The following is a 15,695-nucleotide window of genomic DNA, read 5'->3' as shown; positions in this document are numbered from 1 at the left end:
ATGACACCACTTTGATTGACGATTTTGGACAATTTGATTGGACAGGGTTTTCGAAACACAGTGTGAACTGTCAAGTCAAGCTACAGCCCCACTTATGATACATTGCCCGAATGAGGCAACGTATCATAAGTGGGGCTGTAGCGTCAAGTGGAAATTAAAGATGGTACACTCCCCAAAACTAGATCATGTCTCCCTTTCCGTCTATCAATCCATTGTCTGTACTCACTCTGTCCTGATGAGAGTCACAGGAAATGCATCTCAGCTGTCCATGGGCAAAGATAGGGCACACTATAGATAGACCACAATCCATTGAAAGACTAAATAAAGAGACAGAAACTGCACACATATCTATGGGCCAATTTATTGTCCCAAACCATCCTATCTATAAAGGTTTTTTAGACTGTGAGAGGAACTTAGTCACAACTTTTCTTTTCAGTGTTTTCGTAAATCGGAAGCAGCGTTCGATGCTAAATGTCTGGTTATAGGTATTGCACCCTACTAGCTTTTCAACACGATTCATAATGAAAAGAAGTCCACAGGGAAGGGTGTCTCTCTCTGCTAAGACCTAACTCATGATATCTACCAGCCTTCCTTCTATCTTCAGAGTGTGAATGGAGAGTCTGACTTATCTGGTCCAACGTCATTGAAGCTGCTGGTATTTTTAGGTGGACACTTGCAGTGGAAGCAGCTGCTGAAGCATTTAATGCTCCCCCACCCTCCATTCCAGTGCTCCCCCCCCCCCCCCCCCAACACACACACACACACACACTGACTCTTTAGCTGTCAGACAGTGACGGAATCCGTGTTGATGCATACACCACACAGCCAACTGAGAAAGTGTGATCATTTCCCTCTTAGCCACCGGCAAGCCAACATCAAACATACAACCTGTGACAGAGGAATAACACCTGAAACTTTGTCTCCCAAGCTGTGAATGGAGACTTGTTTTTTTCTCAAACTAGCTAAAGGAAGGCAGTGTGTTTCCCTTACAAACCAAGAGGATAAGAAGTCAAACGGAATAGCTCATCAGAGTTTAATGAATGTTCTATTGAAAAGCTGATTTCTATGAATTGAAGTCCAACAACTAAAAGTGGAAAAAAATCCTCTTTGGTAAGTTTCACTTAGTTCTTTTATTTTCATCAAAAAAATTAACAGTTTTGGCAGCTCTATTCTTCTGCCCTGCCAAACTGCAGAAATCTCTTTTGCTTATGCCATATTCTTGTGCATTTATATAAAAATAGCAAAATTAAGATGGGACAACTTTTTAGTAAGAGCTTCTAGTAACAGCTAGTAAAAAATAGCAATCATCATCTACCAAATCTATAAATACAACATTACTTTTCATCTATTGAGAAAAAAAACTATTACTGCTTAGCTTTGAATGGTTCATTTTGTGGCTATTTGTGGATAGACTACTTTATAAATACACTCTTCAATGAGTTACAGCACCAGCTGTGAGACTAACAAGAATAATTGGAGTTTGCTCAGTACTTACTTGACAAGTAAACGTAACATAAATGTATGTAAACATGTTTACTTTAACCCATATATTGTGTTTGGTCAAAATTAACCCATTTTCACACTTGAAAATGGGTCAATTTTGACTCAAATCTAATATAGAGGTTAATTAAACTCAGTGCGCATTTGGAAAAGTGGAGAGGTAGTGCTACAATCTTTAAATTTCATTCATTTATTGTTGATTTTTGCTGTGAAGTATATATTTGACTTTAAATTAAAATATACAAACAAAAAAAATTTTTTTGTACCAATTTCGGTTTGCTAACTTTGACAGCTAAAGTGTTTTTTTGTTTTGCAGTTTCCTCAACAAAGTGAAGCACTTGCTTCTGGAAAACTGCATATAAAACCTTTAAAAGAAACTTTAATTTATAGAAAAAAAAGCCATAGTCATGGATATCTTTGGTGGTGCTCCTCGTGTCCTGGGTTATCCGCGCCCTGTGGTGGCACAGTGCGGAACAGACGCAACACTGAGGTGCCAAATAAGTGGAGACCCACGTCCAGATGTCATCTGGGAGCGCAAAAACGTTCAAATCTTGCCTGAAAGACGCTACAAGATCTCAGAGGAAGGAAAGCTGTACTTGCTGACTATAACTGGAGTGACTCAACAGGACGCTGGCCAGTACATCTGCAAGGCTCGAAATAGCATTGGTGAAACGTATGCAGCAGCTTCTCTTAAAGTAGAAGGAGAGACCCCACTGAAAGAAATGGAACCCCACCTAGAGGTTAATGGTCATTCAGAAAAGGAAAATGGAGAATTCGGAGTACACCTTAATGGCTACAGCATAGTGCAAAATGGTGCAAGGGAGGAAGAAATAAAAGATGAGAAGAAGTGGAATAATGGGTCAAACGATAAATTACAAGATGTTGATTTACCTTCCAATGATAAACCTCGGTTTCTCATTAAGCCCTTATCGCTTCGTGTTGATCGGGGAGAAGACGCTGCCTTCTCCTGTAAACTTTGGGGCACACCTCTACCTGTAGTTACTTGGGAAAAAGATGGGAAAAAGCTGAATGATATTTTTGAGAGCTCACACTTTAGTGTGACCAATCAAGATGGCGGCTGGTTCCAACTCAAGATCTACAGGACTCGCATGCCAGATAAAGGTGTTTATACCTGCAAGGCGGTAAACTGTCATGGCGAGGCCTTGGCTGGGGCAGTTCTGCTTGTGGAGTCTGTCCCAGAAAAAGAAGAGAGTAGAATATCCTTAAACAGTCGTTCGAACAGCCAGTGGTCACCAAAGTCAAGAGGTGGGCGGCTGAGTTTGTCAAAGCTCGTGGAGGAGACAATGGCCAGTGCGTCAAAAGTGAAAAAGTTTGCAGTAACAGAAGGAAAGCACGCCAAGTTCCGCTGTTTTGTGACAGGCAAGCCAAAGCCCGAGATAATCTGGAAGAAAGATGGGGTTCCCCTTGAGCCCGGCAGACGTCATTTGATCTTTGAGGATAGAGAAGGCTACTACACATTGAAAGTTCTGTACTGTAAGGTGCAGGATACAGGGCTGTATGTGTGTGCTGCATCAAACGCTCTAGGAAATACCCTCAGTGCGGTCCACCTGACTGTGCAAGGTAAGCTATTCCAGTCTTCTCACAAAGAAAAATGATTTGAATGTAGAAGCTTTCAAAGGTTTTATATAATGCTACATAGCCACAAAATTTCACAATGATTTTGCAACAAATTAGGATTAGAGAAGCTTCAAGCTTCAAGTTTATAATATGAAAGGCTAAAAATCAAATTTATAATAATAGAATAAGCTGGTCTGACAAAGAAGGTTAAAGTTCCAAGAGTCAGAGGATGGCTAAATATTTTTAAAAATGGAATCTTTAACATCAAAAGGGTGTCCATGTTAAATTGTAGCTGTTTTAAGAATTCAACATTTAGGAAGATTTCCTTTACGTAATGAAATTGTCAAAAAGCATAAATGAAAACTGGACAAACATTCATTCAATTATGGCTACTTTCTTTTAAAGTAACGCTAGTACCAAGAAATTGTATTTAACACAGATACACAACGTGAAGGATGTGGGTCTTAATCATATTTTGACTGGACCAAAGTGGGTAAGCTAAGATATTTTTTTCCTTTGGCTCCTTTTGACTGATAAAATGTTCACCTTTTGACATATCCAGTCAGGGGATTGCCACGGCGAATCAGCTTTAACTGATTCGCACAGGTGGTTTTGGCAGAGATTTTTCTACACTCCTGTATTTTATCCAAGCTGGGGACCGGTACAGGGAAACCCAGACTTGGGCCACCTTGTGGCTACATAGTTGGGCAGTAGCATGAAGGGTCTTGCCCAAGAACCCACACTAAATGAACATCATTGTACCCCTTGGGAAGTGAACCCTGGTTTCTTGTGTGCCAGTCCTAAACACTGTTTTATTGACTTAAAATAATCTAGCATTTCTCAATTTGCATTGGTAAAATCTCTTATATCATAAAAAACTCCTTTTATTTCTTTAATAGTTGCTTTACAGAGGACTTTTATAGACAATACTGGCTTAAGCATCTTGATACACATTATCCTTGTAATTGAGGGATAAGCAATCTTCAGGATACCATTTAAGATTTTTGGAATGTTTTGTCATAATTTCATAACATTAGTTGATTCTCAGTGCTAAACAGCTTTTTAGCTATACTGTTTTGCATTTGTCCGTTGACCTTCTGATTAGCGTCCATTCTATCTTGGGTTCACATACCAAACCTCGGATTGTCAGATAAGGCAGAAAGGCTTTGCGATGCTAAAACGGAGGGTAGCAAGAAGGAATTTTAATCAACTCACTCATCATTCTGTCAGGATAAATTCCTAACTGCATCAATGCTAAACAGGTCCAGCTGTCAAGTTCAGACGCCCATTAAAGGACGAGGAAGTGAAAGAAAGGGATGCGGCTGTCCTGGAGTGTGAGGTTCCCGATGAGACAGTCCAAACGGCATGGTACCTTGAAGACCAGAGGCTAATGCCCAGCAGTAAATACGCAATGGAGCAGAAAGGAACGAGAAGAAGACTTACTATTCACGATGTTGGAACAGATGACGATGGAGTCTACCTATGTGAAATGCCCAATGGTGCGAAGAGCATTGCAGAGCTATCAGTTAAAGGTAGGCTACAGCTTCATTACATGTCAGTAATAGTATTCAAAAACAGCAAACCTAAAAAGGAATCACACCTATCTCAGTTTCATTATAGCATTGCAAATTTGTAAAAATGTACTTCATCCTGGGAGAAGTCAAACATGGCGTGAATAAATTAATTTGCTATGTACTCGCAGGTAGTATTGTGCGAAAACTTCCCCGAAAATTGGAGGTCCTGGAGGGCGAGAATGCAGCTTTCTGCGTCGAGGTGGAAAATGATGATATGGAGGTCCACTGGTTTAAAGACGGATTGAAGCTCCACGAGACGCACCAAACCATCCTCAAGTCTTTTGGCAAAACTCATATTCTGGTCTTCGTCAATGTGGCCCATCACGACTCCGGAGTGGTGACGTTTGTGGTTGGAAGGTCCAAAACGTCATCAAGACTTAAAGTTAAAGGTAAATTTATTACTGCAAGTAAGATGTTGGTAATCATGGCTCTATAAAATTTCAGCCACATATTTGTCTTTTTATGCTTTTATGTTTGTACTGTAAATAAAACTTTGCAGCTAATTTCACTAAGATGACTGGTTTATGCAAAAAAGGGCCATGTTGTAAAATTTCAAACGGAGGTTTGCATAATTCAGCTCTACCTCCTCCAGTTACACATAGCTGATCAATTTTGTTATCAAGGGCAAGGGTTGGTGTTCTTTGGCCAAAAACAACTCTTTCACTAGACAGTCGCCAATCAATTGAAAACAAAAGCTAGTGTTAAAAAGTGGAAGTTTTCAAAAAATTTTATAACTCTAAAAACCTTTAGTTAAATCAATTTACTTTCGAATTTTGTCCAGATGGTTAAAACATTGGTTGTTTGATTTGTTTGGGTTGTTTTTTGGGGAAAATGTAGCAACCCCCACATTATGACTGAGTAAAAAATGTAATTAAAACACAGCCTAACAACATTTGGTTGACTTGCTTGGTAACTTCAAACTGCCTGTATGTTGTTAATGCAGACAACATGAAGCAATGTTCACACCAGCCTCAGCAACGCATGTTCAAGTGGCCACTCCAATGAAAAGTCAATGGAAATGCACATTTCAGGATTCTGCGTTCAAATATTTTGCATTCATGGGTAGCAACTGACTTTTTTACAACTGCTTTACATACAAAACACGTGGCCTTTGTATGCGCATTGTCAGCAAAACCAGATGGAAGTTTGTCCCCTCAGGTACTTGAATTTGGTAGTGATGTGGGGAAACTCGCTAAACTCAGAGCATACTGGTTTATCTGGTGAGGGCAGACAGAGTGACGAGCCTGACGGTGTCTGCGTTTGTTTTACAAATTAAGATAAACCAAAGAAACCCCCCACCCCCCGGCTTGTCTAGTGTGAACATCATGGGCTAAACACACGTTTAGTACATTCTTGAATGCACGTCAAATCCTCGGTGTGTACGTAGCATTATGGTTATGATAAAGTTAATCTGTACTCAGCTCAGTATGCAAGAGATCAAAACCATTTAACTACAGAGTTGTGTAATTTTCTTTCCTAATTCTAGCTAGAAACAAACACAATAAATGCGCCTTGATAGACTTAAAAAAGCTAACTTTATCCTTGCTTTTTGAGACTCCTAGGATAATGAGAAGATGAGCTAAATATTCACTTGAAGACATTTTGATCAACAAAGGTTCATATTTTTAGAAAGCAACAAATGCTATTCATCATTTTTGTTTGCCCTTAAAAGCCACAAGACACTGCCCTCCAATCGGCCCTGCAGAAGTTAAGATGGACATCGACAGACCCAATAGTGCTTTACTCAGCTGGGAGCGCGCCGCCAACAGCCAGACCACCACCAGATCCATATTTGTCCTGGAGATGCAAGAGGTGGGCTCACAAGAGTGGCACAAGTGTTTTACCTCAGAGACAGCCACCTCGGCGGAAGTCACCGGTGACGCTGTGCCTTGTGAAGGAAACTACCGCTTCCGTATCTGCAGCATCAACAAGTATGGACGAAGCGGTCATGTAGAGTTTCCAAAGGTTGTCCATCTTGGTGCGTGCACACTGTATACCGTAGATTCTTTGTGGTTAAGACTTTTATGTGAACTTTAACTTTTCTATACCCCTCAGCCCCTGGACCTAAAATTCACAGGAATCTCAAAACCTGTGAGGTGACGCAAGGGGAAGATGCTCATTTCTCCATCGAGTTGTCAGCGTCAATGCCTGGAACTTGGTTTCTAAATAGTTCTCAACTAAACCAAGGAGGACGGTATTCAATACAGCAAAAGCAAACAACACACTCACTGGTGATTCATAAAACTGAAACGGCTGAAGACATGGCAGAAATCACCTTTATAGCCAACGGAGTCAGAGATTCAGCGGTACTCAAGGTCAAACGTACGTGTAAAACCAGTTTTTGTCACAGTTATGTGTTTCATGCCCTATTTTATAGGTCGTATATTTTTTTACAGCTATTGTGGCGAATTTCAGTCCACTATCAGAGATAGATATCAACAAGAGAGTGGACACAGGTGATGCCATCGTCCTGTATTGTGAGGTTTCCCATCCCCTCGCAAAGGTATCCTGGTTTAAAGATGGCAACGGCCTTGAGGTGATGGAAGGCCTCAACATCCAGGCAGAGGGCAATATGCGGAGAATCGTGATCCAGTCTGCTAATGCGTCACACTCTGGAGTTTACACTTGTCAAATGCCCGGGGACGTCATCACTTTTAATGTAGACGTTGCAGGTAAGAAGACACTTTTGGTAAATTGCAACATGTGTCATAGCTTAAATTAAATATGTTTTCCTCCTATTGGTTGATTTAAAAGACCCACTCTGATCAAAATAAAAAATAAAATGTGTTTTTCAATTTTTTTTTGGCATTTTCTGATGACAGACACAGTATATAAATAAAATTAAGATTAGAATTGCTTTTCTGTGTATTTGACAAAAAAATGCAGTTTGAAAAACAACATACTTGTGACATAGAAAATACTCCATGTTCTCCAAATAATCCATGTTCCTCTGTGTTTTCCCTCATCTGAGCGGGCATCTGGCTCAAAACTATACAGCTGGGTAGCTCCTATGTGCCATTTTTTTTTTTGCACCGCTGATGACACGTTGAGGGTTGTAACGCGCTGTAAACTAGCAGGAAAGCATGTAAACAGAGAGCTCCCAGCAACGGGGAGGGGAAGGGCGGCAGGGTTGCTCTGTACAGATGGTCCTGCCCACACTCAGAGTCAAATTTCTAATCAACTACTGCCGTTCTGCAGACACTGTGACAAAAGTCTTTTTTTTTTTAAAAAACAGCATTACCACGCTTTTACAATTGATCAAAAGATGATCGGAGTGGGACTTCAATTGAAGTGAAAAATCTTATCAAAGTGTTAATTGTTCAAAAATATCAACAAAATGTCACTGTGTGGAGTCTTGGAACTTCATATATAAACTTTAATCAAATGAAGTATAGAAAAGTTTCAATTTGAGGTAGTACCTTGTATTTGGTAGCTTCCTCCTGTATTTCTTCAGGTCCCCCTGTAGAATTTACTCCAGTGCAGGAGGAGGAGCTCATTAAGAGCAGCATGGAGCTGGACCCCGTGGTGCTGCTGTGCCATGTCTCCAGAGAGGATGCTGAAGTCAAATGGTAAGCAAGACGTTCCTGCAGTCTAGATGACAGTAGAAGGTAGAAAATGTTCAGAAAACTTTACATATAGAAAACAACAACAACAACAAAAACCCCTGAATGGATTGCTTTAGGCATAAAAACGGTCAGGAGGTCCAACCAAGTGACAACATAACTCTCCAGGTGGAAGGAACCATGAGGAGACTAATTATTCGCTCTGCAGAAAGCTCAGATGCTGGGTGCTACACCTGCCAGGCAGGAAAGAACAACGTGGTGTTTACCGTCAATGTCAAGGGTATCGCCTCTTGTATTCACATTATTAACTGTCAATCCAGAGTAGGAATCAAAAGACATTTTTCATCTTCCAGAACCTCCAGTTATGATTGTGGAACCTAAAGAGGATGTAGTGATGAAGATCTACATACCAGAGGAGATAAACTTGCAGTGCGAGTTATCTCGCTCCAATGGGAAGGTGCGGTGGTTGAAGGATGGCGAGGAGGTGCGGGATAATGACTTAATCCAGCTGGTGTCAGAAGGTCCCTACAGAAAACTGACCATCCTGCGCAGCTGTAAGGAGGACAGCGGGGAGTACATCTGTGAAACCAATGGGGACTCCGTCTTCTTTCAGGTTACTGCGACAGGTAAAAGTAAAGCCAAAGTAAGGAATGGCTAAACTAGGTTTCAATGATTAGTGTTGAATTTAATTTTAGAAATTTGCCTTGCAGAACCACCTGTAAGAATTATTTCTCCTAGCGATTCAGAAGTAGAAGTGACACACTTGGCGTCAGAGAGGCTGGAGCTATGCTGTGAGATCTCCAAAGTGGATGCCCCAGTTAGGTGGTACAAAGACAATCTAGAAGTAGAGGAAGGTCCTAACTTGATCCTGGAGGTGGATGAAGCCAAACGACTACTAGTTATACCCTTAGCGACAGTGGAGGATACAGGAGAGTATGTTTGTGACACTGAAGACGACTCTACGGTCTTCTTGGTGACTGTTACAGGTGAAATAAGGGATTTTTCAAATTTAAAACAAGACAAAAAGTTTTTTCCTTACATTTAATTTCTAAAAACTTTTTTTTTAATCTAGAGCTGCCAGTCACACTTTCTCGACCCAAAAACATACCGGAAAAACTGGTTAGGGCAGCAGGTAAACCAATTGTTTTGGAGATTGAAGTGTCGCGGCCAACAGCAGAAGTCAAATGGTGGCTTGATGGTAAAGAAGTAAAGCAAAGCAGTAACGTCACCATAACGGAAGATGAGTTCATCCGTCGACTAACCATTCACTCGCCTACTCCAGAAGATTCTGGGAAATATACCTGCTACACAACCGATGATAAAATTGACTTCCAAGTTAAAGTTTTAGGTAAGGATGTCCTTGCAAATATTTTCCCTGGTCAATGAACAGTTTTGAGACTTTGATCTATTTCTTCCTCAGAGCCACCTGTGTTGATCTTAAGAAAGTCGGAGATCAACACAAACCTGGAGTTTTTGGTTTCAGATGATATTGTCCTAGAGTGTGAGCTCTCCAGGGAAAACGCTAAAGCCAAGTGGTACAAGGATGGTGTTCGTATAGAGGGGGATGAAAGGTTCTGTGAGGAAGAAGAAGGAGCGTTCCGCTCACTTGTCATCCTCAATGCTGAACTCACTGATTCGGGGAAATACCTCTTGGATGTTGGAGACGACAGTATCGGTTTCCAGGTTTCAGTAAAAGGTGACGACTCAGCTGTTTGAGGAAATTTCTTAAAACAAAACTACTATAGCTCCAATAACTCTTCTTCTCGTAGAGCCACCCGTGACCATTGTAGGAAACTCATATGACCCTGATCACCAGGAGATGGTGGCAGGGGATGACCTTATACTCGCCTGTGAAGTGTCCCGAGCCAGTGCCCCTGTTAGCTGGTACTGTAATGACAAACTGCTCATCTGTGATTCCCGCACATCCATTGAAAGCTACGGAGCGGTGAGAAAAATTATTATCTCCTGCATCCAACCGTCAGACTCTGGAAAGTATATTTGCGATGCCATTGACGATAAGATGATCTGCACGGTCAGGATTCAAGGTACCAAACTCAAGAGTGGGTCTCTAAGCTCTAGACAAAAGAAGCATGAAGTCACTTGAAATTGATTTCGTCTTTTTTGTTTAAGAGCCTCCCGTAACATTTGTAAACAAGGAGGAGGATAATGTCGTGACAGGTTACGAAGCAGAGAGTGTGACCTTGACAAGCTACGTGTCCAAGGAGACTGCTCACGTACGTTGGCTTAAAGATTGGACACCTGTCGAGGGCGAGCGATTTTGTGCTCTCACGGAGGGTCATCAACGCACTCTCACCATTGAGCCCTTGAGACGCTCTGATGCCGGAGAATACACGTGTGATGCCAACACCGACCAACTCCACTTTAGTCTGCTGGTCAAAGGTAAAAATTATGTTATCCAACATAAGTGATGGAAAATGTAAGATTTAAATTCCCCCCTTTTGTGTTGGAGAAATGAGAATCAAGTTTCTAAGGCCGCTGCGAGACACTGTGGCTCACGCCGATGGCATGGTGACCCTACGATGTGAGGTGTGCAAACCAAAAGCGGATGTGCAATGGCTAAGAAATGGTGAGGAAGTGGTGCCAAGCAGGAGGTTCTCCATCCGGGCAGATGGGGTTGAAAGAAGTTTGACCATCCACCGTCTAACCCGAGAGGACGCGGGCGAGTATACCTGTGAGTCCAGAGATGACCGGACCTCTGCAGTACTGACAGTTAAAAGTGAGTAATATTCTAATAGGATTTTGTTTATTCATATAAAGTAAGGGTTTCACGAAATTTCTTTTGTCACTTTAGCACCTCGGGTGGTTGAGTTTCTCACCGAGCTCCACAACACTTCTGTGATGGAAGGAGAGGATGCCACTTTCAAGTGTGTAGTCTCTCCTGAGGACGTGCAGTTAGTCTGGCTCATGGATAATGAGCCAATCATGTTGGGCGATCGTTTCCAAGCAACCCAGAATGGTCTGTGCCACACCTTAGTGATAAAAAAATGCCAGCTATTGGATAGTTCAAAGATTTCAGCAGAAGCTGAAGGAAAGATGACCAAGGCCAGCCTCAAAGTTCAGGGTAGGACCAAGAAGCAAGATATGTACCAGCAGAACTTCTAGCAACTTAAATCAATTCCCAAACACTTTTTTCTTCTTCAGAGGCTCAGGTCATGTTCACAAAGAAAATGGAAGCTGTTATGGCAGAGGAGTTTGGTGAAGCCACCTTGGAGACGGAGATAAGCCTGGAGACAGGCGAAGTTCAGTGGATGAGGCAAGGGGTGGTAATCCAGTCCGGTCCCCGCTACACTTTGGGCCAGAATGGCTGCAAACGCAGCCTTACAATCCAGAACCTGAGCTTGTCGGACCGGGGAACCTATCGCTGCGAGACCCTGCATGACCGGGCACAGGTCAAACTCAACGTAGAACGTAAGTCGGCAGCACCTGGATAAGACATTACCAAGGAATGTTCAAAAAAGTGGTACCGAATTTGAATTTAAAGTAGAGGCTTAATACAGAGACATTTTAATATATACATTACCCTTAAAAGTACGACATTTGATTACTGATTGATAAATCTATAAAGTGGAGAGTGAGTTTATCCCGAGAAAAAAAAGGTATCCTCAGTTTCATTGAACTTACAAATTGCAGATAAGTTGTGCCAAAGTAAAGGACAGTACATATTTTCACTTGAATGTGCTAAGAATAGCTTGGCTCGATCTATAGGTGTGAAGCGTTTTTTTTTAAAACACAGTACTTAGTGCCACCGTGGCAGTGGACCAGCTATGTATTTGTTGTTTTTGTGAGGGAACAAAGTCTATACTTAGATCACCTTCTGTTGTCCTTGACAAATACTTTTGAGGAACAATGGGATAATCAGTTAAAGCCTAAAAATGTTGTATATTTATTTATTTATACAGTAGTTAAACCTTTTTTTTCTCAAATATTATTCATTACTGACGTCCATCCACAAGTCTGGCCACTAAAGTACTATTCTTCGTCACCTCTAATCCAGCTCGAAAAATCTCCATCCGCAAAGGCCTGACTGACCAAGAAACGGTGGAACGTGAGACCGCCTCTTTTGAGGTGGAGCTCTCTCACAAGGACGTGGAAGGTACTTGGCAGAAAGACGGCATCCGAGTGAAGCCCAACAACCAGTTCAGAGTGAGTGCCAATGGTCGCTTCCATGGTCTTACCCTCTCCAACCTGTCTATGGAGGACACGGGCACCATCGTTTTCTCAGCTGAAGGAGTGCGCACCACGGCAAGGCTCACAGTCAAAGGTAAAGCTCAATTTATTTTTATTTTATTTTGGTTACATTAACTAGTCAAGGTGACTTTTGCCTGTCGTAACTTACAGAGACACCGGTGTCTATCCTGAAGCCGCTGGCTGATGTTCGTGTGGAGGAAGAATTTCCTGCCACTTTGGAATGTGAACTCTCAAGACAAAATGTTGAAGTCAAATGGTTTAAGGTACAGGATCTAATGAAATCGTTCCATGATTCTCTGTCCAAGTTTGGATCCCCTTTTGTGAAGAAACTGGATTTTCTAGAAAGGACTGTATTAATAAAAATATTAGGTTAGTTCGTTACCCCGTCAGTTTCTTACACACAGAAATAATGAATAATGACTCAGAGACAAAACTTAGCTTTTGTGGAGGTTTTACTTCGTCCAAACACGAAGAGGACAGACATGAACATGGTACATTCAAAGTCCGAACCAACGAGCTCAGGGATGGGCTTTGGTATAAAAACCCTGCATTTGCATATTCAGAAGATCGTCCGATGGGCCTCGTGTGAAAAACACGCCCACAGGTTACTGCTGGAGAGAACCTCCAAGGCTAAAGTGAAGATAAGTCTGAGGCCTGCTCAGCAGAAAACATGCACAGAAAAGAGGGAGTATGGGAAGAAACTGTTAGAACAATAGTTTGGCTGTGCTTTCTTCAAATGTAATATAATTTTGAGATGACAATACATGCTCAGTGAATTAAGTTTAAACCATTAGTGTAATAAAAGGCATAGGTAAATGTAATAATAGTAAAAAGGGAGTTTCTAACTATTCTATTTCTAATTATTCCTAACACCTTTAAAGAAACTGACTGCTTTGCCCTCTTCTATTCACTATGAATAAGGACGGGGTAGAAGTGAGGCCTGGAAAGAACTGCCGGATCTATTCCATGGGTCGGAAGCGCTTCTGCCTGATCCTGCAATGCTCCCTGGCCGACTCAGGCTGTTACACATGTGACTCGGGGGAAATCAACACTTCCTGTTCCGTGCAGGTGTATGGTAATTGACCAGTCGTGCACTGCCGTAACATCCAACCTAAATATTTTATCCACATAATTTCAGTGTTTTCAGATCCATAAAATTGTTGGAATTTAGCCATTGACTGAATAAGAGAACTGGAGTGGGACATCCCCCGTAGAAAACAGCTTACTGCCGTCACCATTATAAAAAGATTTTTGCAATACAGACATTGCCATGTTGGAACCAGAAATTGCAGTGATCACTCCAAGTTGATATGAATCAACCTTTCTATGGCTACCACTTTTGCCAATCCACACCCTGACCACGTAAAAAACTGTCTCGGCAGAATCTGTCAAACGCTTCGGACGTTCAACGTGAGACAACGTATTTTTATGGAGACACCTGATTGGCCAGTTTGCAACTTGAATATTTTACACTATAGAAAAATAACATTAAAAAAATATGATTAGCAAGAATGTAGCAGAGCAAGAATGGTTGTTCTGACTAATGTAAGGACGGAGTAATAGCTGTTTTTTCTTTATAGAAGTCTATGGGGATTTGGCTCCTTGCAGCCAGCAGGTACTTCTATCAGTCCAGTTCTCAAACAGTCAGTGAATTTAGCTAATACTTTGGCTCCATCTAGTGGTCAAACGGAAGTTGTCATCAGCTGTTGCCTTGTGAGAAATCCCTCTTTCTACTATCACAGAGCATGAGCTGGTCATTGTAAAAGAGCTTGAAGATCTGAACATAAAAGAAGAGCAGAACGCGGTATTCATGTGTGAAGTTTCCTTGGAGGACGTGAGTGGGGAATGGTACAAGAATAACCAAAGGATTCGACCCTCAAGCACTACAAAAATGCGCACAGAAGGTCAGGCATTTTGAAAAAAGGGAAATGAAACAAAGGAGAAAAAAAAAAGGAATTGTGTGTAACACATCAAAAGTGAAAGTTTTCCGCTTTATCAGAAAGTTTAAATGTGATCCTGCCTTACAGGGACCAAACATTTTCTACTGATCTGTAATGTCACGGCAGAGGACGCAGGAGAAATCTGTTTTGCAGTGAGGAACCTCAAATCAACAGCGTACCTGGAAATCGAAGGTGGGCCAAAACTGCATTTAAAATTATTTTTTTGCTTAAAGATCTTCCTGTCATTCCAAATGCAAAACATGACCTTCTGATCTCCAGAACTTCCGGTTTCTATCGTAAAACCCTTGAGAGATAGAACAGCCCTGGAGAAACACCGTGTCATCCTGGAGTGCACGGTTTCCTCGCCACGTGGTAGCGCAACCTGGTACAAAGGCAAACGGGAGCTTGAGTCTTCGGATCGGGTGGAGATCGTTGCAGATGGCTGCTCCCACAAACTGGTGATCCACCAAGTAGATGTGGAGGACGAAGGTACCTACAGCATTGAGATTGGGGAGCACACTTCCCAAGCAAAACTTCTGGTTGAAGGTAAATTTCACCCAAAATTTGGACCAAAAACAACAGAAATAGAACCACCTTTAAAAATGATCTACTTCTAAATCTTCCTGCTCCAGCCCAGGCCCTAGTGATGGTGAAAGAGCTTCAAGATGTGGAGGTGACTGAGCCAGAGCCCGCCTCTTTCCAGTGTGAGGTGTCTGTTGCCATCAACAAGCCTCCAGTTTGGATTTTGAATGGAGTGACCCTCCAAGCAGGCCCTTTCATCTGCATGGAGAGCCACGGAACTGTTCACAAGCTAACCCTGAGGGACACCAGTGTGGACATGAGCGGGACAGTTAAATTTACAATGGGGAAGGCTAAAAGCAGTGCGACACTTGATGTTTTAGAAAACTAAAAATAAGAGGGACTGTTCAATATTTAAGAAAAAAAAAACTGCCAAATCAGTAAAAATGAGTCAGAACTATTATTGCAGAGTAAGAATAGTTATTATCTCCTAATCAAAAATTTTGAATGACCTTGTAGTACATTAATATTTAATTTATTATTTTTAATAGAAGATTTCTATTATACAAGAAAGTTTATCCCCTGTACTCAAATGTATTTCCAGTGCCTGGCAACAATTTAAAAACAATCAAAAAAATAAATAAAATTATTTTGTTGCTGGATTTTTAACTGCAACTTTTTATTTATATATTAAATAATTCTGGTATATGTTCAAAAAGTTACTGCACCACATTTTGTCTATAAAAACCTTAAACTGTACAAACAGTCACACCCACAACTTAGAAGTGAATTTCCCTGTGGCTCTTTTCCAA

The 15,695-nt window shown here is 41.4% G+C and overlaps 1 protein-coding gene across 1 annotated transcript; it reads left to right on the top strand.

Annotated features, from left to right (window-relative positions):
- The first annotated feature begins 804 nt into the window (after window positions 1-804).
- Window positions 805-15,545, top strand: obsl1a (obscurin like cytoskeletal adaptor 1a). The gene is made up of 25 exons (XM_023964861.2): window positions 805-1,110; window positions 1,817-3,081; window positions 4,341-4,610; window positions 4,781-5,041; window positions 6,325-6,630; window positions 6,708-6,974; window positions 7,049-7,324; window positions 8,107-8,221; window positions 8,335-8,495; window positions 8,569-8,841; window positions 8,926-9,201; window positions 9,288-9,563; window positions 9,636-9,911; window positions 9,985-10,260; window positions 10,346-10,615; window positions 10,686-10,952; window positions 11,028-11,297; window positions 11,378-11,644; window positions 12,231-12,497; window positions 12,575-12,687; window positions 13,346-13,499; window positions 14,167-14,328; window positions 14,452-14,556; window positions 14,644-14,910; window positions 14,997-15,545. The coding sequence occupies exons 2-25, from the start codon at window positions 1,908-1,910 to the stop codon at window positions 15,272-15,274; spliced, it is 6,627 nt and encodes a 2,208-aa protein (XP_023820629.1). The 5' UTR covers window positions 805-1,110; window positions 1,817-1,907; the 3' UTR covers window positions 15,275-15,545.
- The last annotated feature ends 150 nt before the right edge of the window (window positions 15,546-15,695 follow it).

Source organism: Oryzias latipes, chromosome 2 (assembly GCF_053564925.1).
Source record: "Oryzias latipes strain Hd-rR chromosome 2, Olatipes_Hd-rR_3.1".
In the NCBI taxonomy this organism is placed as follows: Eukaryota; Metazoa; Chordata; class Actinopteri; order Beloniformes; family Adrianichthyidae; genus Oryzias; species Oryzias latipes.
Note: the sequence above shows the minus strand (reverse complement) of the source record. Positions and strands in the feature narration are given on the sequence as shown.

Coding starts and splice junctions, on each gene's coding strand:
- obsl1a (XM_023964861.2), top strand. CDS start 1,908: ATGGATATCTTTGGTGGTGCTCCTCGTGTCCTGGGTTATCCGCGCCCT. Junction 11,298..11,377: donor GGCCAGCCTCAAAGTTCAGG/GTAGGACCAAGA, acceptor TTTCTTCTTCAG/AGGCTCAGGTCATGTTCACA. Junction 11,645..12,230: donor GGTCAAACTCAACGTAGAAC/GTAAGTCGGCAG, acceptor CCTCTAATCCAG/CTCGAAAAATCTCCATCCGC.